We start from the raw sequence: 22,535 nt of genomic DNA, 5'->3' as shown, positions 1-22,535 counted from the left end.
GAACAGCATCACAAAAGGCCCAAGTTTTCATGAACAATATTTGTTTTTTAAGTGACCACATCACAATGCACTTAACATTTTCAACACAGAGGGATGCAACTTTTCATTTGATATTTCATACATTTCTTGATGTACTTGGACATTTCCAAGCTGATTTATTTCTCCACATCAACAGCTCTTATGCACTGCAAAACTAGGATAGGACGCCCATGTTGAACTGAACATGAACAATTGACTGATAAGACTCTGGAATGCCTGATTAGATGCCACGACTTCAGTGTGCGAAAAAGAAAGTAAACAAAGGGCAGTTACAGTATTGTTCTTTATTAAACTCCACAGGGAAAGTATTTTCACAGATTTTTCTTTTTGTATAGCAACATTACACATTAGTTCCACTTAAAAAACTACATGAGCTATGACAATATGATAAATAAAAAAATACAGTAAAAAAAAAAAAAAGAACAGAGGCACACAAGGTAACATAAAGTGGTGATCTTCTATTTTTACAGATATACACAGTCTTTTCTGTTGTTGGATTTTGTATCTTCAGCTCCATCTCCTCTTTGATTGTAAGTCTAAGGTTTCTCCAAATCTGTTGTGAGTCTTGTGGTGCAAATTACAATAAATTAATGAATAAATAGCACTGTGAAAAACAGATTAGCATGTAGCAGTGACTTGCAGGCAGGCAAATAATCAGTCATGATAATTATTTACTCTCACAGCCACACATTTCACCTCAGATTAGACCAGGCCAACTCAAAACCAATTTAACTGCTGCAGTGTTTGTTTTACACATGCATTGGCAGTGTTGGCCAGCCTGCATAGAGGATCTGGCAACCCACCTCAAAGATTAAATTTGTACTGAGTTCAAACGGGAGGCTATATCAGATGATCATCTGTCACAGTATGTGACCAAAACACACAAACTGTTAAAGCTTATGCCATTTAAATTTCAGTGTAAAACATAAATCGAGACAGCATTAGAGAGTAAGCTAACTGACTGCTGAAAAAAGGGTGCAGTGCAGTATTTTAGACATTGGGGGCAGTACTGAGCAGGATATATGGCAGTCAGTGGTGCTATATGCTATAAAATTATCACTGCATTTGATTGCAAATATTTTCCAGTAACTGGACTATTACTGCTATTGTTACAGATCTCAATAAAAATGAAGACACAATTATAAGCTGACGTGAAATTGATGATCATAAAATATTATGGCAATTTCAGAAGATTTTCCCTGGCATTGAAGCATTTTTTTTCCCCCAAACTAGTTCAAGATTTCATTCATCTAAGCACACAGAAATATGTTCCCTCTTAACCCCAGTCTGGTCATTTTCAGCAATGCACAATAAAAAAAGAAGTATAATTTAGAGAGCTGATTTTCTTGTAAAGTTCTGAAGTTTTTTTCTGTTGGCAGTTTTGGCCACGCTGATTTGCATTTCCATCAGTTGGTCCAAAATGTGCTGGGCCTGCTTCAAGCATCATCAGAGGACTTCATTATCATTTACTGGTCAGAGAGAAGTTGAAACTGAGCTGCTTACAACCAGGAAATATATCATAGTTGTATCGTAGTTGATAATCTATCCATGTTAAAAAAAACAAACAAACAAAAAAAAAAAAACAGAAAATCTCATAATTACACTTAAATTGTTCATATGAAGTGGCCAAGTGAGTTAGAGACACACCTTTAACTAGATAGCCCTGTTGTAATGGCCGACGTGCCGAGTCAAACCGAGTAGAGCCAAGCTTACCACAGACCATCATTTTACTCTTGTTAAGCCCAGTTTTACTGCTCTGCATCGCCCCCTGGGGGTGGCCTCACATGCTCTAGTAGGTAAAATATCTCCCTAAATAGTCTATCTCTGATTAACTCTCTGCTTCCTGCATCATTAACTTGCTGGTGATAATGTAATATCAGTATAGAAGGCCATATTCTCAGTTTGTATCTCATTCGAATAATTTAGAATGTAGTTTTTACATATTGATAAAGTCTTTAAGTAACCAGATGTATCCAGATAATATAAATGTTTTTCCAAACACATTCAGAGAACAGCAGATAAAACTGCCTTTTAAATTAAATAGAGAAGCTCACAAAGTGTAGCAAAATGAGCAACAATAAAATCATCAACCTTACACTCCCTTCTCTGCTACCAAACTGTGGACAGTTTCTGCTGCTGTTGCACCTCCCTTCTCAAACACATCTGACATGTTTTAGGCCACAGAGAGCCAAAGCCATGGCACTACTGAGTCATATGAACAAAACAAGTAATTCATTTTACTTCAGGTCTTCCTTATTCACCTGTTTGAAAGAGAACAAAGTTCATTCAAATAAAACAAACTTAGACAATGGCCTGAATTTCAGATACATGATAAAAGCAATTTTTAAAAAATACATTTTCCTTACAGTTTTAGTGACTTTTAGTAACTTTTCTGGAAGTTGCCTTGTTCCTTTGAGCATATGTTATCTAAAACTCTGCTGCTGGAGACCATCTCATTTTTGATTACTTCTCATATAAAAATGATTATCTTGATTCAATGCTAAACATAGTTTTATAATAGCACAACACCATTCGTTTTCTAAACAATTAAGCTGCATTCAAACTTGTGCACTACAGCAAACCAAAGCAATGATTGATTCATTATTGTAGAGGCGTTTTAATTATCAACTCCTCTCCATTCATATCATTTTAGAAGCTTCCAGATCAGTGCCTGAATTTATAATTAACACGAGACAACATATGCCCAAACAGAAGCTGGCATGTAAACAGCTGGTGTACATTGTCAAAAACAAGGTAGTGTCACATGGATGCAAACAGTTAATCCAACCCACTTTTCTCACTGCTTCAGCTGAGTTGTGAAAAAATCATCCAGTTGCAGCTGCTATGTAAACATTTTCAGTATTTAAAAAAGCCAAGTTTTGTCTCCTTACACTTGACTTACAGTCTCAGAGTTTTCTTCGACACACCACTGTACTGGAGAATCATCAGCAGCCCTCTGGAGAGCCCGTCTTTGGCTGATCTGCAGGTTGGGAACAGAGAAATATATTCAGAGCCTTGGCTCAAACTTCAAGTCAAAAATGAATAATGATTGTACAATGTACTGTACACTACAGAGCAGATATATAGCAAACATGTTTTTTGTTTGTTTGTTTTTTGCCCTGTTGAGGTGCGTATGTTTACAGGCACACAGTAATCTCATCATTGCCTTTTCACAAATAATAACAAATTTATTACAGTGTCATATTAGTAAAAATCCATTAATATTCTCATTTTCTCACACAATTTTGCATGTCTATTATTGAATTACACTCTCCCATACAGACTGCAGTTAATATCAGATATTTCCCTCCGGTCATGAGTTACAGTCGCGCTGCAGCTGCCCACCACCCTGCAGATGAATATCATCCCATGAACCAATTTAATATTTCGGAATGAGAGGTATGAGAGCTGGAAGTGACATTAATAATTCAATAAATTAAAGGTATGTGGGGCAAGTCTGAAAACTCTCCAACAATGTCTCATGTCTATATGTATGAATAAGGCAATTATTTTAGTTTGAGCCAAACAACATAATAAGATTACATTCCCAATGTTGTAAATATATTGGCAGTGTTCACAGTGGAAAAATAATTTTGGTGTATTAGTGGACACTTTCACAACAACTGCTGCTCAGGTCTTTGTGCACATTTTACATCACTTAAAATAAGTGACTTTTAATAAATTAAATACACTTCACAAGAAACTCAGCATTTTATTGCCATATGTGCAAAGAAACACACAGCCACAGCATCCAGTTCAACTTTCACTGTAAACTTTTTGCCTCATATTCAGATTTAAAAACCAATGAAATTAGTTTTAAGTGTTTCTATGTTTAAATAAAAGCACTATGCAGACATTTTGGTGTGCTAACCCCCAGGTTAGAGCCAAACAACATAACCCCCAGGCTGGTGTGCTAAACCTCAGGTTAGATAAAAACACCAAGTTAAAATAATCATTAATACATTTTTGTGCATTGTAACAAATTATCATTTCATGTTTATGTGATATTTGCAATAGTAAGAATATTGCTTTCAGATCAACATGTGCATGTAAACATACCGTGCTTTCAAAAAAAAAAAAAAATTGTATACTGAATTATTTTACTTCTCTCTCTACCTATCCATTTTACAGCAGGCCAAACACACCTCTGTAGCTCTATTGTTCTTTTTGTAAAGTCAGTCTGCTGAGTACGTCTGCATGAAAAAGATACAACATATACAGAACAGTGGCATTCTGTTGCTCTGGATTCAGTTTTACACACCACATTACTGATACAACAACAAAAAAAAAGTGTAGGTGCAATTTGTAGAAAACGTTTATCCAGGGCTCTTCTCCTGTTGGTATCAATGAATCATTTCACATCAACTGTGAATGATAATGAGAACGTCCACCTTTGTAAAATTACATATTTTAAAGACTATGAAGAATGTAGGCTGCTTCAGCCATAAAGCAAACTGATCACAATGCTCATTTAAGATTATAAAAATGGTGTGGGAAGAACTCAAAAAAGTAGTATGGTCTAGAGCCTTCATCGTTTGGAAATAATGAAGAAATAAATCAATCACCATCCGGTGAGCTGTGGCTGTGCAGTTGTTCTACTCTACTAGCTACTTTAGGAAGTAACAAGCCACCATTTCCTATCCCGTTCCATTTTAAATTCATTTTGTGAAAATGACTAGTGTCACTGCTGTGCAATTTTGAGATGTTAGGTTTTTGTCTGTTTACCTGCTCATGGTACCGCTGATTTTGGGAAAGGGTGAACTCCCGTGCTGCTGTGTTTTTCAATCTGACTGCTCCCTGTCTGTCAAGGGAACGCGGCCTGGGTCCTTTGCATTTGCTGCGCCAGTGCCATGACATGAGCTCTTCGTTCACCACTTGTCGTGGGAGCCCAGGTGAGCGGTAGTGTGGATGGTCCCATGGAGACGGGGAGAGTCTGACATCATGAGGTACGGCCCTCTGTGCTCTCTGAGGGTGCACAGCACCCTCTGGAAACCAGTAGTCATATCTATTGGCGGGACAGGGAGCCTGCTGGCCATAATAACTCCGAGGCATTTCCACATCAAATGGGTAACCCACTTCCTCACTGTAGTAGCCTTTGTGAATGCTGGGGCTGGACTGGTGCCTGGAATTCTGGTAGAAGCTGGTGTTTGGAAAGGCTGGTGGTCCAAGGCTGCCAACTTGGCCACAGCGCTGGTGCTGGAATGCAGATGGGCATTGTTTGGACAGATCACAGGGCATTTCTCGACATGGGGAGCTAGTGTAAGACGTGGATGAGTGTTCAGAGTTACTATCCTCAGAGCTAGCATGGCTTCTGTACTTCTCCCTGAGGGCCGGAGGCTCTGGTAAAGTTACTGTGTAATCCGTCAATCGCCTCCTGGGGTATCTGCTGCGACCACGATCCTTTTCTGGGCCAAATGAAGATTCAGCAGATAACCTGCAAAAAACACATAACAATGTTATACAGCACTATGCTCAGAATAGTAGTCAGCAAAGGCAAAGCATAAACAGGTGACATACAGTTTATGGTTATGCAGTCTTTGTGTTCTGTTTCTTTTAGAATGTGTGGCATTTGCCTTCACACATTCAGTGTATAACTTTGACAGAATATCCGTGTGGTTTGCAGTTAATTGCATGCTCAGCATAGTTGTGCTGACTGGGGGGAGGGTGCTACCTGAGGGAGAGCTGTCGGTGCACACGCAGCTCTGGTGTAGTGGGGGTGCTGCTCGACTGGGAATGGGACAGCTTCAGATGAGAAAGCTGCGACGGCAAGGGAGAGTGTTGTAGGCAAGCCTCCAGTGGCGGCAACACTTCACTTGTGGATGGACTGCTGAATAAACAACATGACACCATAAGAAATGTGCAATCCTTTACAAATCATGCATATAAAAGAAAAATAAACAGCTGTCTCTCAAGTTAGCCTTGAGGGACAGAGATGACCGATCAACAGAATGCGGTAGGACCCTCGATGCTGACAGGAGAGTTTGCTCTCGCTGTGAGCTAACAGCTGGAGGGCAGATGGGATTATATCTGTGGCACTCAACATCACTGCTGAGGTGCCCTTGAGTAAGACACTGAGCCCCTAACTTCAGGGGTGATGCACTGAAGTTGATCTGATGCCACGACTCTCTAGATAAACACATATGCTAAGGTAAATATAGAAAACGTATTTATTTACCTGGCATTGTGCATATTTACCAGTAGTGCACATTTCCTGGTCACTGTAAGCGGACAGCACTAGTAACGATAGCACAAGGCTCTCTCATAGTCCAGTTTCTACTTTTTGGTGTATTTTGGCTATTCAGTGTAGATACATGTTAGCTATCACACAAATGCCTTAACAGTATATTCTACTCCAATAGTGAATGTACTCATGAATGTGATATTTTTCACCACATCTAAAAAGATTTGCAAAGCATAACTGCACAATATTCTGTCATGAAGGCACTGTAGACTGGGAAAAGTCAGGATTATCATAGCATAATTTTAGTATTATTGCACCAGCATCCACAAAATTTGAATTTCTCAAAAGCAATTAGTACAATCCATAGAAAATGAAAGACTAAGAATGCTTCTTTAATGCAGAAGTATGTAAGTAGAATTTAACTGCTAATTAAGAAAATAAGGGGGCATGGGGGAATGCTCCTTTTACCTGGACTTGCTCTTAGTGGAGGAGCGTGACTTCTTGATCTTCTGATAAGGTTGGTCGAGGCTGGACTCTGTCCAGGGGGAGTTCTGAATGGGAGGGGCGTCATATGAGGGAGTCGAGTGAAGACTCGGATGCGGAGATTGGCAAGGGGTGAGCGGGAGGGGCTGCGGGGCCTCCGATGGAGGGATGTAGGAGCTGTCGATGGAGGACTGTGATGACACAAGAAGTGGCTGCGGAGGCTCTGTCTCTCCTGGAGGAGGAAGGCCCAAGGATGTGTCAGGTTGTGATGGCTGGCTGGTCACTTCTAGAGAAAAATTGAAAAGATTTAGTGCAAGTTAATTTGTTGAGTGTCATCTTCTCTTCATACTCTTAACATAATCCATGTAGTATATTTTTAACAACAGGATAAAGTTGGACTGCTGTTAATACAGTTTTGCTGGGTAGCAGTGCTACTAGCAAATATTTTCTTGTACATAAATGTATTTACATTGGTTTTGGTGTATGTTATAACATTATATATGGTCAATTGGTCATGTAGCAAGCACTGTCTTCACTACCGAAATTGGTCTTGATCATGCTCTCACCAACACTTAACTAAAACCAACAGTTGTTTCCCAGGAACAAATCAGGTCAGAGTATCACTGCAATCTTACCTTCCTCATGTACAGCTGAATCGGACAGAGAACTGTCATCAGAAGTACCCTGATCTGAAAACACAAACAATTATTATTCTTTTATTATTCAATTATTATAAATGTGTGCAAAACCAAAATTGTTCATTAAAGATTCACTAGGTGAAAATCAATCCATTCTTTGAAGTGACTATCTCAAAAGGAATTTAATCTCAAACAATGTTATTGTTGCCTGGCAGGACACTGCTCACCTAGCAGTGTAATCTTATAAGCCGGGCGTGGTGAGGATCGACCGTGCTCCAGTCGAAGCTGAAAAGATGCCTCTTGCAGCTCTTTGAGTTTCTTCTCTTCACGTTTGCACTGCTGTATCCGGCTCTTCTTAACAGCCTTATTCAGGTGATCCTCTCTGCAGAGTTTCCTGGCTGCCTCATATATCTTCACCTGCAGTGCTAACTCGGCGTCCACCAGATTCAGTTCTGATTCCTGTTGTGGCAGGGAGAGAGAGGTCATGTGTGACTGCAAATCTCTTCCTGTCTTATATATCTTGTGCCACAAGCTAATCAATGTTTAACAACAGACATGCTTCATTCTTGCATTCTGTAAAATATGCCCTGCTGCTGCTACCTCTGCTCCTTGAGGGATGCTTTGTTCATCCAGTCTGAATGCCGCTCCGATACGTCTTCGCACCAGAGGGGGCTTCTCTCCTGGCTGGAGAGGGTAATCCTCTGACAGCTGACCTGTCAGTTCCTACACGCCACAGAAAATATCACAACAAAGCAACATTTAAATACAGGTACAAGTTTATATTTATGTAAACAAGAACATGAAACAGTTGGGGTCTAATAAGGACACCATGTCTTTGAGTAGTAATAAATCATTTTATTGCGCCAGGACAATGAGATCCTCCTGAGGTAATACAGTGGTAGTTTTGAAATAATGTACTACAATACTCTGTCCTCCTTGCAAGTTGAGGCATATAAGTTGTTTCAGTAGCCTGTTGCACAATTCAGATTTTGCAGGTTCCTCTCACAACACATTCTTCGGGTCTCACTTACTGTATCCAGTGTCAATGGCCTGCCTTTTCACTACAAATGAAACCCAAAGCATGAGAACGCACCATTACTAACATCAGTCGTAACACAGTCGTAACACACCTTGTTATCATGAGTCACTGTTGGCCAACTTCACAGGCAAACAATAATGTAAGTGTTGCCCATGATCTTACTTGTTCTTTTGTCACTGAAAGAAGGGAGATTAGGAGGTGTCCTAAGTTTCCCAACTAGTACACCTGGGCTTGTCCCAACAAGAAAGCCCATCCCGACCGTCAACAGGAAAGAATGATCAGGCCTGAGGTTTAAGCCTATAGCAGCTACAAAATGAGACAGATCCACAGCTGAGTATACGTACCTATGCCTAGTCTCTGGCTTTTTATTTATTGGCTCCTTTTTTATACTTTAGATAGTTCACATTGGAGAGAGATGGGAAAAATTAGCAGGGGGAGGTGAAATGCGAAAAAGGTCCCAGGCCATATTTGAACCCAGTTTGTTTGTGGCCTTAGGCATAGTGGGGCCACCAGGGCACCCCTTGACAATTACTTTGGACACACACTTAGAATATCTCATTGCAGCACTGTCTAATTTCACTGTGCAATGCATCTGAAAGAAAGGGGTTGTTCTTTCCAGTGATTAAAACCTAAGTAAACTGAGGTTACAGAGGACAGGAAGACAGATTAAAGAAGTTTCGGTTTCTGACAGTCAGGTGCCTGTCTCTGGATCGGATCACATGAATGTCTTCTGTTGTGGCTTCAAGTGTAACACAGCCGTCTTAAATTTAAGTATATCATGAAACCACCCACATTTATCTACCCAACCTAGTTCACCGGAAAATGTGGTAGATCTTTCGAAATACGACGAGTGGACTCTGTAGCAGCATGTTTGATGATGTAAGAGTTGTTCAGTATTTTTCCTTTGCAGTATTGTTTTAACATTTGCAAATGTCTTAAAAAAACATACTTTACATTCTCATGATAACGTGTGACATGTAATATCTGTCTTGAAACTGACACTGTTTATTACTCCCTCAGTTTTTTAGTTTGTTGACCTGGTCGGTGTTACTCACAGCTTCTCGAATGCAGAGTTTTTTTCAGCTCCAAGATGCAGCGCTCTAGCTGGTCTTGGAGTGACTGGTGCTTGAGCTTCATGGCCCTCGTATGAGTGGTCACATCCTTCGTGTGAGTCGTGGGACTGTCCGAACCTGTGCAGAAACAGCAAAGAAGCAAATGGACTCACATGAGATCATGTGCCTGAGATATGACTGCAGGGTTATTAACATCTGACCTTCAGTTTTGACTTTTTCATTCTTGACTGGTAATAATTCATAAGTCCTGTTACGCTTTCTGTCTTATTTCATGTCTGATTCCACTTTCACTTGTTGAACTGTGAATGTCCTTTAATGGTATTGTTTACTAATTTAAACTTACAAACATCATTAATATGTCATTTAGCATGTCAAGCATTCAAGAAAATACTGAAAAAACATTGAAGATACAAGAAAAGTTATTAAGTTAGAATCACATCTAAACTTCTACTTTTTTATGAATAAACCTTTCAACTACAAAGTCTATTCTGATCACTGGAAGTTACTTTACATGGTAAAATAATCCAATGGCACCCAATATGTGACACAATAAAAAGTGGAGTATTACAACACAAATGTAGTCATGTTTTTGCCCATGCCGCTCCAACTGCATTTACATATCCTCTCACTAATAATTTATCACTCTGCTTTCATGACTGAACAAAGAAATCAACTGAATTGCACAAGAAATTTGTTGCACAACACAAAAAAGGGTCTGAAAAGTGACTGACTGAAAAGTTATGTTGTGGACTATCTTCACTTAGAGTCTTCAATTTAAACTTTAGTCCTGGTGTCCTATGCAGACTATACCTGAGTTACTTCACATAGCTTTTTCCAATCTTTCCTTTCTATAGTGTTCTTTCACCTGAACTGCTATCTTTGTTTTGTCTCCCTGTTTTTTTTCTCCCTCTGCAACTTTCCTTCCCAGTTCCTCATCAAGCAGTATTTTGCCTCTTACCATCACTGTCCATCGAATTTTTCTTAATCAATTTGCCTGGTTAAATAAAGGTTCATCAAAAATAAAATTTTACAAATACTGGTGAGCTTCTTCGTACTATGAAATCACATAGCCAACTATAATTCTTGATCAAGTATCCTTCTCTATACTGGTGCTGATTAGCTTTTTGGGCCACTGCAGATAATGTAATACCGAACTGGCCCACAAAAATGCATCTCTCCTGGCAACGTTTGTTTTCGCTGATACAGAGTGATACTGAAACTGCAGTAAATACGTGCCAGGATCTTCCAATCTATAAACAATGTCTGAGAGAGGGAGCTGTCTCAAGCCTCAGTGACTAACAACATTAGCATCATTCTCAGGGCTATGGGAATAGCTACGGGGAGAATGCATTTACAGCCGCATGCCTTCAGAGATTATTAACAGAGCTCCTGCAGGTACTGACAAACATCAGAGGTGTGACAGGAAAGATGTGTGACAGGAATACAAAAGGGCCAAACAATGCTTCCTACAAATGGTGGCTTAAAAACCGACTGCCGGTTAAATGACAATCACCCTATTCTTTCAAGATTGACAATTTGTCATTGTAGAGAGCAGACATCATGTGGCTCAATCACACATGATACAAGGAATGTAAGCATGGAAACAGCATATCAGCAGTCAGCACTGGGTGCAGCGTTAAAAAAAAAAAAAAAATACAACCTCCCAGCCTTGCACTTAATTCCAAGTTAATGCAGGCCGATGGGACCGGGAGAACAACCCAGACAACCTAATTTTGAAACTGCCAGTCCCAAAGTTGTGTCTGGACACACACAAAACACCAACTGGCTTATGAGTACAAAAGTATTGGGGCACACATGTAAAGTATGACATTGATATACCACAAACTAGGAAATCACAGGACTTCCCCTCAATAAAACACTGTAAAATGCAACAACTTGTAGCCTTATCTTCAATTTGAATCATTCGTGGTCCTGTTAGGGTGTGCTTCATCATTTGTGATTCACTGTGAATCACGTTGACAACATAATTATTACTTCTGTGCTTCTGAAAATATTGTATTACATTCTCCATTTTGTACGGGATATAGTGAGTGTAATTTAGTGATAAAGGAACACGGGAACACACATATGTTTACTTTCTCTCATCTAAGCTCAGCTTTTCACATGACAACTTGGTTTGTTTCACCAAGCAGATGATTGCTTATTTTCATATCCCTGCAGTTACAACCTAAAATAGATCAAAGAGGGTATAGACTGGAATGGAGAGTTGATCTGAGAAAGCAGATTATGTTACTGACTGTATAATTTATTTTTAATGTGCTGCCAAGACAGCTAAACAATGGCAGTTAATGTGTAATCTTCTGTGATTGTGTTGTGCTCTGAAAGGGTGTCATTTTGCTAAATATTTGTGTAGACCAATCATTTTGGAGTCATTAAAAGAACTCTCTCATATCTGATAAACTAGTGCAGTATAGAGGACAAAATACACTCAGTGGCCACTTTATCAGGTCTGCCTGTACAATCTAATGCACTTTAATACAATAGCTCTGTCATAAATTCTGCCTTTTAAGAAAGTTTATCATGTTACCATATTATTTATGACCGTACATGTGGGCAAGATTTTTCTGACTACTGCATTTTGTCCAAAGGAAGTTGGTAACCACTTACTTTCTCCAGTCACATTAAGAATATGTTTACAAGAAGATTATATTTTGAAAGAATTTTATCATAATGAATCAGTTGTTTTTTGTCTTTTTTTTGGTTAAGGTAATTTAAAAGGCATACACTAAGATAAGATTATCACAGGTTTGGTTGGAATAAGGTGGGAGGTTAGTTGCAACATTGATTTAGGCCTCTGGAAAAGCTTAAAGAGATTGGGGACTGCCATGCAAAGTAACGAATAAATTAAATCAACATATTTGGTATGACAAGGTATAAGCTCCATATATGTCAGTGTTTACTTAAAATATGAACCATGACAGAAATCTGACACCTGACCCATCTTCTGAGATGAAGAAATCCCCCTCAAATTTGTATGTTGTATTATCAATTAAAGTAATCCAATAAAGCTGCCGTTATTTCTTATACAGGGTTAATATTTGGGTGGCCCGCCCAGGTAAATAAAACAACATGCCAAGTAAATTTTAGTTTTGCATTTATTTCGGGTTTCCTGATGTATGAAGCTGGCAGTTCTCGCCAACGTAGCTTTCAAACAATCGAGATTTAATGCTGCTAAAGTCCTAGAGGTGAACTAAAATGGCCTTGATTGATCACCCCTAAGACACGGACCATTTGTGCTCCCTCACGCGGCTGTGTGTCGGTGCTGACACGAACTGAAAGGAGGAACAGTGTGACATGTGGCCTCCACAATCACATGAGAGTTAAATAGTCAGCTAATGTTGCAATACCATTGGCTCATAGTAGATTGAGAGGCTGTGTGCATGCGCTTCACCCACTTAACACAACAATGCCTATAAACGATTTAGCTAGTTGTCCTGGTAGATTTTTTTCCGCTGGAAGTAACACAGAAATGTCTTACCAGAGTGAAGGATGATACCACTGTCTGTGTCACTGATCTCCCCGGTGCCCTCCATGTTGGTATGTCAGCTCCTTGCTGATGTTCTTCAGTGGTGGAGGCAAAGGATAAGGTCAAGGTTCACCATGCCCTGTAAAGTACAAATTCAGCTTTATAACGCCCATGACCGATTTTCAACCTTTCCCAATGCTACAGTAACCCAAGGTTCACAAAAAGTAATAATTTTCTTTTCAAGTTGCTGGTATACATAATTTATTTAAACCTATAAAACTGAATGTCTTTGTTGTTATGACTGAGCTTTTACAATGTTCAGCTGCAATGGGCAATATTGTTTTGTTGTTGTATTGTTCCAACTGCCTTGAATTCCTGTCAGTGAGTAGGCAATAGTTTCAAACTGAATCAAACATTCAAAACATGTAAAAAAAAAAAAAAAAAAAAATAGTATGCTTGGAAAATTGTGTTAAAAGTACAGGAATTGTAGCAAATGGGTTGAAACATACAAAAACAGTGGCATGGCCCTTTAAATATGTTGACCTGACCTCCGGTTTGAATGATTCAGGGATGACAGGCAGTCCTGAGACATCACCCTAATCCAGAGTCAAGTGAAGTCATAGTATCGCAAAGCATGAGTACACACACCGGTCACTGTAATAAGTCTAGGGAGTTTCCTGTGACTCCCTATTTGTGAGTCTATGACTTTATCTGATCACCTTTATCTCTGTCCTGACTGGTTATGACTGACTGCATTAAAAAAACAAAAAAAAGCCCGAGCCACATGTGAACCTGCAGGTTTGATTATTAACTAGGAGAACACAGGAAATGAGGTGCAGGTTGCATTCCATCACACCGGCTTGTTAAGGTCTGCAAAAGAGGACAGGCTCGGCTCAAGGTGTGACGCTTCACTGCAAAGTCACCGGTCTGAAGAATGACGTGATCTGGTTTACTTTTCATACCTTTTCAGCTTCATAGGATAAAATCATAAGTAAAACATAAGTAACTTGAGGAATCATATCTTGTCCATTCACTAGGAAATGGGCAAAGATCAAGAATATGGGGATTAATAATGTACCTGATTATCATTTTCTTTATCAAAATGGAACCTCTTTCATAAAGTTTCATGTTTTTATGTAAGTATACAGATCCAAATAAATGAAAATGAGTTTCTGTTCTTGCCGAATGAAGGCTAATAAGTGTATGCAAAAATGAAATAAACCATATTTTTTAAGACATGAATTATTCATAAGGAAGGTTTTACAGAAAAAAAGATAATATCTAGTGTACATTTGTACCAAAACAAACCAAAGTATCTGTTTTGATTAAATTTGCAACAAACAAAAAACACAATAAGCAATTACTTCTATTCAGATGTAACAGTACCTAATACTTAAATGACATGACGTAAGTCATTTTCCCCGACAATACACACAAGTGTGTAAACAGTGTAGTTGTGAGTCAGTGGTCTCTGATCTTGTGCCGTGGAGGGCCGACAGTCTGCAGGTTCGCCCTCTCTGACTGAAGGTGTGAGTCAGTGAAAGCGCCTGGTGCCGACTGCGTACCGCTAAACCTCTATGGCACATGGCTAGAAACACGGTTTTACAGGGAGGGAAGTGAAGCCACAAAAGGGTGTCACTGTGTGGAGAGTAACCACTTCACCTCAGAGTGCAATTATTTTCACTGAGCATTGTTCTCTTTTGAATTGTTTAATTTGGCATGTTTCTCTGTATCTTGACATGAATGTAAATAAGGGAAACATCAATGAAAGTTTAAATAAAGGTTTGAATTAATTTTACTGAAAAAACACACATTGACCGATGGACTACTGTCTGCAACATGATTCGTACATTTAACACTGTGACATTTTTATGCAATTGTTTATTTCTGAGAGACAGAAAAATCACCAGTCAGTGTGCCATGCATCATTGGCATGAGATAACTCTTAACAATTTTGAGTCGGGTGTAAGTGATTTCTGTCAGAACTGCAGATGACACAAACAGTCAAACCAACCCTGACATCACTTGTCATGAAGTCAAGTCTAAATCTACAGATTATCTATTAGAAAACACTTGGCTGAAGCAACAACTGCCAAAACATATCTTTTTCTTTTCTTTCTTTCTTTTTTTTTTTTTTTTTTAGAGAAACAAAACTTCTGCCCAGAGTTTTTCTTTAAAGAGTGAAATCAATCTGTGTGAATGTCATTATGAAGCATAAAACTTAAAAATACTATAAACAGAGAGAGGCATGTCACAGCAATCAAAATATTCTAGCTTGTAAAACCACTGTAAAAAAGACATACAGCCAAACACCTTCATTAGGACAACATATGAAACGAATTGCACTTACCTAATGAGAAACATAAGTTGAAAAAAAAAAAAAAAAGTCAAAATCCAACAATCAGAGTCTGTCCTTGAGAAATCATGAAGTTGGATGAGGACTGAAAAGAGCTGAGCTGGTGAGAGAGTGGAGTCTGGACAGGAATGAGAGACTCACCCACTAAGGAAGGCTCACCCACTGAAGAGGAGTGGCCACAAACAGAGGGCTGCACACAGGAGCCAGGATCATATAACTTGGCTCTCATATATGAGTGTGAAACAGTGTCAACAATAATGAAGATAAAGAGAAATTACATTTTACCTCACTCCCTTATCGGTGTCCTGAAACTGGGAGGTGACGAGGCATGAATAGACTGAAACCGCGCACCATTACCAAGACACAATAACTCTTGCTACCTGGTGCGGCCCAGGAGAAATGTTTGTGCACCGGTATTTGATGTTGGTATATCACAGATGTAGCCATGACGCTGGTAAACAACAATTTATACAAGTCAAAAGATGTTAACGGTTTCATTTTTGAGCCCAACGGTGAGGAACGATTTGCAAAGAGATAATAAATCATTTTTCTCTCAACTTATCAAACATCGATGGGACAAATCCTGCTTTGCTAACATGCTCTAGATGGGTCTATTACAGATCCATACAATACACAGCAAACCACAGAGAGAGCTAACAGCCTTGGCCTGTTTTGTGTTCTCACAATGACAGCTTGAAATCATTGTTAACCCTCGTGGGAGCTGCTCTGCACGCCGAAGGTCAAATAATTGTGCAAAGCTAATCTACTGCCATCTTCTGGTTACTGAGCAGGCCGGTAAAACCAGCTGTTCCTGTGGAAATCACTGAGCTAGACTTGCAAATAAATCCTATATAATTAATATCAATATACAGCTTGTGCAAACCTTTTCAGCATTTATCCTTCTAGATGCAGACTAGCAATTCTCGGGCCTGCCATTTTTGTTCCCACTGAAAGGAGGGAAACACATGCTGCTGGTGGGATAGTCCACATAATTTATAGTGACCCAGAGTGAGCACCTGCTCTGCAACTGCATGGCTCACATTCATTCACAACCCCAATATTCATTTTGGCTTTCCAAGAATGTCTGTGCTTAGACACTCTGAACAAAGTCCAGCAATTCCCAGACACTCAAGTATCAGATCTCAAATGACATGGCACCAACATAGCAGCAGCTACAGTACAAAAAGAGTGGATATTTGGCTCAGTCCTCTCTGCATTTAAGATCCACAGTTTAAGCACGATTGCCCAATTTCACAAGTATCAGCCACTGCCTGTAAACGGTCTAAAAATATGTCTGGCATCAGCAATGTATTAAAATTCAGTGCAAATAAAAAAGACAAAAGTCATGTACCAAGATTTAAAACTACAATGTCTTGCTCTCTACTTCGCTTAAACAAAAGAGAGTAATAGAAAAAGGGAAACAAAATATGGAAAATATAAAATATGCAAAATAGTGCAAAAGCACAAAGAGGAGGATAACTCACTGTGACAGTGTAGCTGCTTGAAAAACACAGTGGCTGACAGGATATGTGTTTAATTTGCTGGCTGATTTATTTTCTTTCAGAGCTTGTGTTTGTAAAGAGGGTGACTCAACAACTGAAGAATTACACTGGCAGAGCGGCGTCAAACACTGAGCAGCCTGTCTTTATTCTTCCCAGTTGTACCGAGCAGGTTGAGGCTTTTCGCTGGTGTCTGTGCCACGCGGCTGCCATCATCTCGCTGCTCACATCGGAGGAGAAGGCAGCTACGGATTTCGTACGGAAACTCCTTGGCTTTTGAATCTAATGAATTCAGCAGCTGCCCACTTGCCTGACCCAGAGAGTGCTGGGAAGCCACTCCGCTTGTTTGGTGAAGAGAGAACCTCGGCTTACAGTATGAAAGCAACTTTGGCACGGCACCCTCAACACTGTGGGAGGTCTGTTTGGGAAAACCCACAGCAAGGTGTGCAAGAGACTCACAACATGTTAGAGGGCGGACATATTGGGGCAGTTTCTCCCACTTCAACAGAATACTCCAATGTTTTGGATAAAATGCCCTTTTTCGACTAACTCAGACTGAGACAAGATGTTCGATACCATTATCACCTCTGTGCGTCCAGTAGTTCTGTTCCTAGGGGGAGCATTTTGTGTTAGCTTAGCATAAACATTTGAAGTCTATGGGAGTCGTTAGCCTGGCTTGTCAAAGTGAAAAAATAAACCTTACAGCAACTCTGAAGCTGTCTTATTTACACAGTGCATCAATGTGTATTTGAAATACACCTCTTGGAATTTTATAAAAAAAAAAAAAGGTCAATGTAGGAGAAGCTAATTTGTGCCAGATCTCCTGAATCTTCAGCGGTTTGTGGATCACTAAGACAGATGGAAGAACACGCATGTTCACCGGTTACAGTTCCACCATCTACATTGACGAGCTAGGCTAATGACTCCCATAGGCTTCAAGTCTTTATGCTAAGCTAACACGAAATGATGCCCATAGGACCCAAACCAGTGGATGCACAGAGGTGAAAATGGCATCAAGCATCTTGTCTCAGTCTGGGTGAGTCAGAAAAAGCGTATGCTAGGAGTTGCAGAGTATTCCTTCAAACTGTTTGAGTTGGTGAAGATAACTTCAACTCAGTGAAGTGATTCAAGATGTAACTCATCAGGATGTTTCTTCATCATAAGGCGCTAAATAGAAGGGTGGCTTACCAATGATATTTTACGTTACTTATTTTAGTAAAATGTGGGAGAAGGGCAGAGAGCTGACATCTCTGTCTGAGAGGTAGACTCATTGAAAATGTTACTACTGAAGTTAGCAGCTGCTTTAAAACAGCATAAGGTTTAAGATTCGCCTTTGAAACATTTGTACTCAACACTTTGTCAAGTAGTGCTTTATAGTCAAATAAAAGAATACAGACAAAGAATTTAAGAAACAAAACATAAAAAATAAAATCAATAAAATTCCCATAGATTATCAAACTGCAAACCAAACATTCACCAGAATTCCCAAAACGGGCAGAATTCACAACCCTTTCAAACGCATGAAGTTTCATTTTCAGTGGCTAGTTTGCCACAGTAGGAAAGCAGACACAATAACCGAGTCCTCTGTTTCTGTATGACCGATGACCTCACCCTCACCAACCCGCTGCTCTGCATGTTTAAATAGATAGACACAAATTGCAAATTATGTACTGATTTCACTCCGTCACGTTGGTCCAAACACAAGGAAGCACGGCGCTGGTGATACTACCGTTTCTTGGGAGGAAGAGAAGCTGCTGAGTTCTTATTTCACTGTAACTGTCCAAGCCATTGTCCATTTTACTGTGACGTCCTTTTTCCGAGTGCACACTGCACCATCCTGAAGGGGGATCCCTCTGTGAATGGGCCTGCCCAACGTTTCCTCAATCATTTTTCACTAGAAAAAAGGTTTCTTGGGAGTTTTGAAGTGAAATGTATATGTTTAAGACTCCATCATGGTGTCCTCAGCCTGATGAGGGCCTGCCTGGCTGAAATATTGGTTTGGTTTGATTATATATTTCAATGGGAGCTCATGTTCAGGTAGCAGATTCTACTTTTTTTCTCCAGTTTTTGATATTTCTCTGTCCTGCACCAGACTGAAACTTTTGCGTACATGCATTCTTCTCCTTTTTCGAGAGGGTTTAGGTCCCTTATTCCTTTCCAACATGCTATTTGGTGTCCTATGCTTTGCTGTGTTTCCTTGTGTTTTCTCCACTTGCATACCATATCACATCATTTTATTATGTGACCGACTGTTTACTTAGTTAGAACTCAGCAGTAAAGTCCTTTGGGACATGACATGAAGGTCTGTATAAATAAACTTGACGTAAGAGCTCGCAATGACTAAAACCCTTGGGTCTTCATAAGAGAGGCCATTATGAAAAAAAAATCTGGAAACAATCATATTTTCTGTAGCATAACTGTAGATCAGATCTCAAGCAATTTTTTGGGCTTTCAATGTTTTCTTGCAGTTTGATTATGTTACTAGGAGCAACTGATGACTTTGGCTTGTAATATCCAACTGCTGTAAGACAATTTGCCAATAATTCTGAGAAACAAAAAGCATGGTGTCGCATGAAATTTATGCAGCCATAATAGTTCATAGAGATTCCTGTGCTGTATTTCTAAACCTACAAATTGCAGCTGGACCTTTCATACAAAGCAACTCATTTTCCTAAAAGCACCAATCATCTGACATCTGCTCAGAGCATAGGGATATGAAATCAAGAAGCTTAGAGTATTCATATTCCAATTAATTTTACACATAGTACAATTCTAGTAAGAATGAGTATTTTTGCCCCATATTTTCATTTTTCACTGAAAAAAAACTGTACAAAACAAAGATATTGTCTCACATTTGGAAAAAACAATTTATAGACCTGGGCCGTCTCTGTAATACCGCAATACTCAATTTAAAACAGTATTTTGACACACCATTTTGACTTTCAGCAAAAAACTGCAGCTCCTGAAATTTGGATACTGCACTTAGCCATATTGCGACTTCAATAATAATCCATTTAACATTTGAATTGTGAAGCTGGAAGGGCAGGGTAAATGTTGAAAAACTTGAGAGATACGACAGCGACCACACAGGAGATATTTTTGTCTCGATGTGAAAATCATTTGCTCTTTCAATAATGTAATGCCAACAGCTGTGCAGTGCAGTTATGTCTGTCAGTAAGACCAGTCAGTCTGGAGAGACCAAATTTCCCTGCGCTGCTGCACAGGACCGGCACCGGTCCAGCCTAACAGCAGCAGTTGGTGGATGTCATGGGTGGTTTATGTAAACCAGAAATCCCAGAGAGACAGAGAAGAGGGCTTTGTGTGGGCAACACAGCAGCTGGCAAAACAAAATTCTTTAAATATTCTTGAGTCCTTTTATAACATAAGTGTGTGACTGCTCGCCTCCTGCAGCTAGTGTGCAGTGCAGTCAGCTGCCAGGAAGCAAGTTTGTCAACAATCAAGACTTTTCCCTCATGTGGCTTCAGCCCTACACTTTGAGCTTTACTGGCTCTTACTTCAGCAGCTTATAATTTGTGCTTGGTAATTTGGATGTAATTAATGATTTACAAACATCTAATTCCCAAGGCTTAAAACAGACTAAAAAGCAAGTCTCTGAGCTACTGGGCTCTGTTCCATCCCTCTGACTGCTACCTGTGTTTCCTGCAGCAACATTTAAACACTGTGTTGGCTAAACCAACGTGTCATGTAGATGTCCACTGGACGTGTATTTCAAACGAGCAAGTGTACAGAACGGGTACGTCTCGTGGATTACTAAATTAGAGATTGTGAAACACCATGCAAACCATAGACGCCTCTGAGCTGTGACAAATCCCTAATTTAAAGTTGAGAATGAACTAACTAAAATCCCAACAGCATCATTTGACGAGCAAGTGGGCAAGAGACCTCAAGTGGCCCTTTGGCCCCTGGTCGTTACTTAGGAATGTATAGACTGAAGAATTCCCATCCCAGGAAATTACTAACCAACTAACCAGCCTGCTGTGGTGTTACAGCATGCATTTTCAGAGGTCAGAGACAAAACCTGAAACCTATACATATATAAATATATATATTTTTGAAATTTAAGTTACATCTATGGTGAACATTTAAGCACGTCTGCAGTATTGTTGACACTGAACACTGAACATTCAAAGCACTGTATCTGGACAAAATCACCGCTGAATGGTACATTTGACACTGAATTGATTCAAGACAACAATTTCGAGATTACGTGTAAACTCAATCTTTCAGATAGACATAGCGCACTAGAATGATGTCGACTGGGAAAGCCTGGCTGCCATTGTAAATCAGGTTTATTGTTAGTCACCTATACAATCTTCTGCATGTAAACATTGTGTTCTTCTGAAAGAGGATGTAGCTAGTTCATTACTTCCCTGCTGGTCAGCAAACCCATATCTTTTATTACAGTAAACCTTTCAACTTTAGTACACTTTTGAGAGGGTCTAGAAAACAGGCAAATGTGTGCCCATAAGTATAACCTCCGGCTGCCATAAAACTAACATAAAAAATAAAGAGGTATGACAACAATAACCAGCTTCTTGTCTTGTCAGTACAGTACAGAGAGCATGATGTTACCCATACACCAACACACCACAGGCTGTAGGACCTAATCAATTACAGCTACAGCCACAAAAATGACTACTGTAACTACTCTTGGTAATTATTCCACTGACACATCCGCATGGTTGATTTATAAGTGTGCAATCTGTTGTAAGTGAGTCTACAATTTGTTTGCATCCTGTGATTAAAACCCATGTTTAACCCATAGAAACTGAATCCCATTCAATCTCTATGGTTTAACCATACTCTACAATTAACTCTGACAAATGATCACTGCAGTTGTAGACAGACAAATTCTCTGTCTGTGCGGATTTTAGATTTAAATGGATGGTGAATGTGCACCAAAGTTGGTTTCGGACAGTAACCATTAAAGTCAAATAGGACTGAGGGATCATTTTAATAATCCAAGCTATAATATAAACTGCACAAATCTCTGCATGTATGTACGCCCGTTTATTTTTCAAGTGGTGCAAAGGAGACTGCTGTTCACATTAAGTATGTAAACTTGCCTTACATTACCATTGTTTTTTTTTTTTTTTTAAATGAACATTTCTTGCAGAGTGTATTCACCTATCCATCCATCCCTGCAGTCAGTCTGCTCTGCCTCTTAAAGTTAGCTGGCCTCAGCTGTATAAAGTGTTAAACAAACTTTAGAAAATGGCTAGCCTGCTAGCGGTTAGCTCATTTTAAACTCTTGCCTACTTATAATTACTTATCTCAAAGTGGAATAAAAGCTACATGGCATCAACTGAACAACACACTGTGCAAATCCACAGCAATGGAGAACTTTTAAATGGCAAAACCTCCTGAGTGTTTTCTCTTACCTGAGCAGCTACTCAGTTAGCTAGCATCGTGATCCCTCTGCATCCATGCACCCTTGGCTCCGCAGCCTTGCATTATTCCAGATTTGAGCTGGAAGTTTCTTTTCTTTATATGAACTCAAAATGCTGGTGGAAAGGCACAACAGTCTGTCCTTCCGCCGTACTTCAATGGTCTAAATTCTTGGAAACACTATTGAGAAAAAAATGACCTTAGTGTTACATCCCTGACTTTCAGCGAGGGAAGCTCGAGTTTGTGGAGTGAACTCAGTCAAGCAGTTTAATGCTGCCTTCAGGGGCTGTCGAAGAGTAGGGCGGCCCGACACTCAGTCAGCGACGTGCGG

General features: G+C 39.6%; 1 protein-coding gene across 1 annotated transcript; it reads right to left on the bottom strand.

Annotated features, from left to right (window-relative positions):
* Positions 1-308: 308 nt before the first annotated feature.
* Positions 309-22,482, bottom strand: LOC115358818 (innate immunity activator protein). Its single transcript, XM_074933713.1, is given in 11 exon segments — positions 309-3,019; positions 4,765-5,473; positions 5,711-5,863; positions 6,689-6,989; positions 7,339-7,392; positions 7,569-7,800; positions 7,942-8,064; positions 9,436-9,459; positions 9,461-9,570; positions 12,953-13,079; positions 22,198-22,482. Coding segments are annotated over 10 exon segments (1,854 nt in total). The 5' UTR covers positions 13,008-13,079; positions 22,198-22,482; the 3' UTR covers positions 309-2,926.
* Between the last annotated feature and the right edge of the window lie 53 nt (positions 22,483-22,535).

This window comes from Myripristis murdjan, chromosome 5, assembly GCF_902150065.1.
Source record: "Myripristis murdjan chromosome 5, fMyrMur1.1, whole genome shotgun sequence".
Taxonomy (NCBI): Eukaryota; Metazoa; Chordata; class Actinopteri; order Holocentriformes; family Holocentridae; genus Myripristis; species Myripristis murdjan.
Note: the sequence above shows the minus strand (reverse complement) of the source record. Positions and strands in the feature narration are given on the sequence as shown.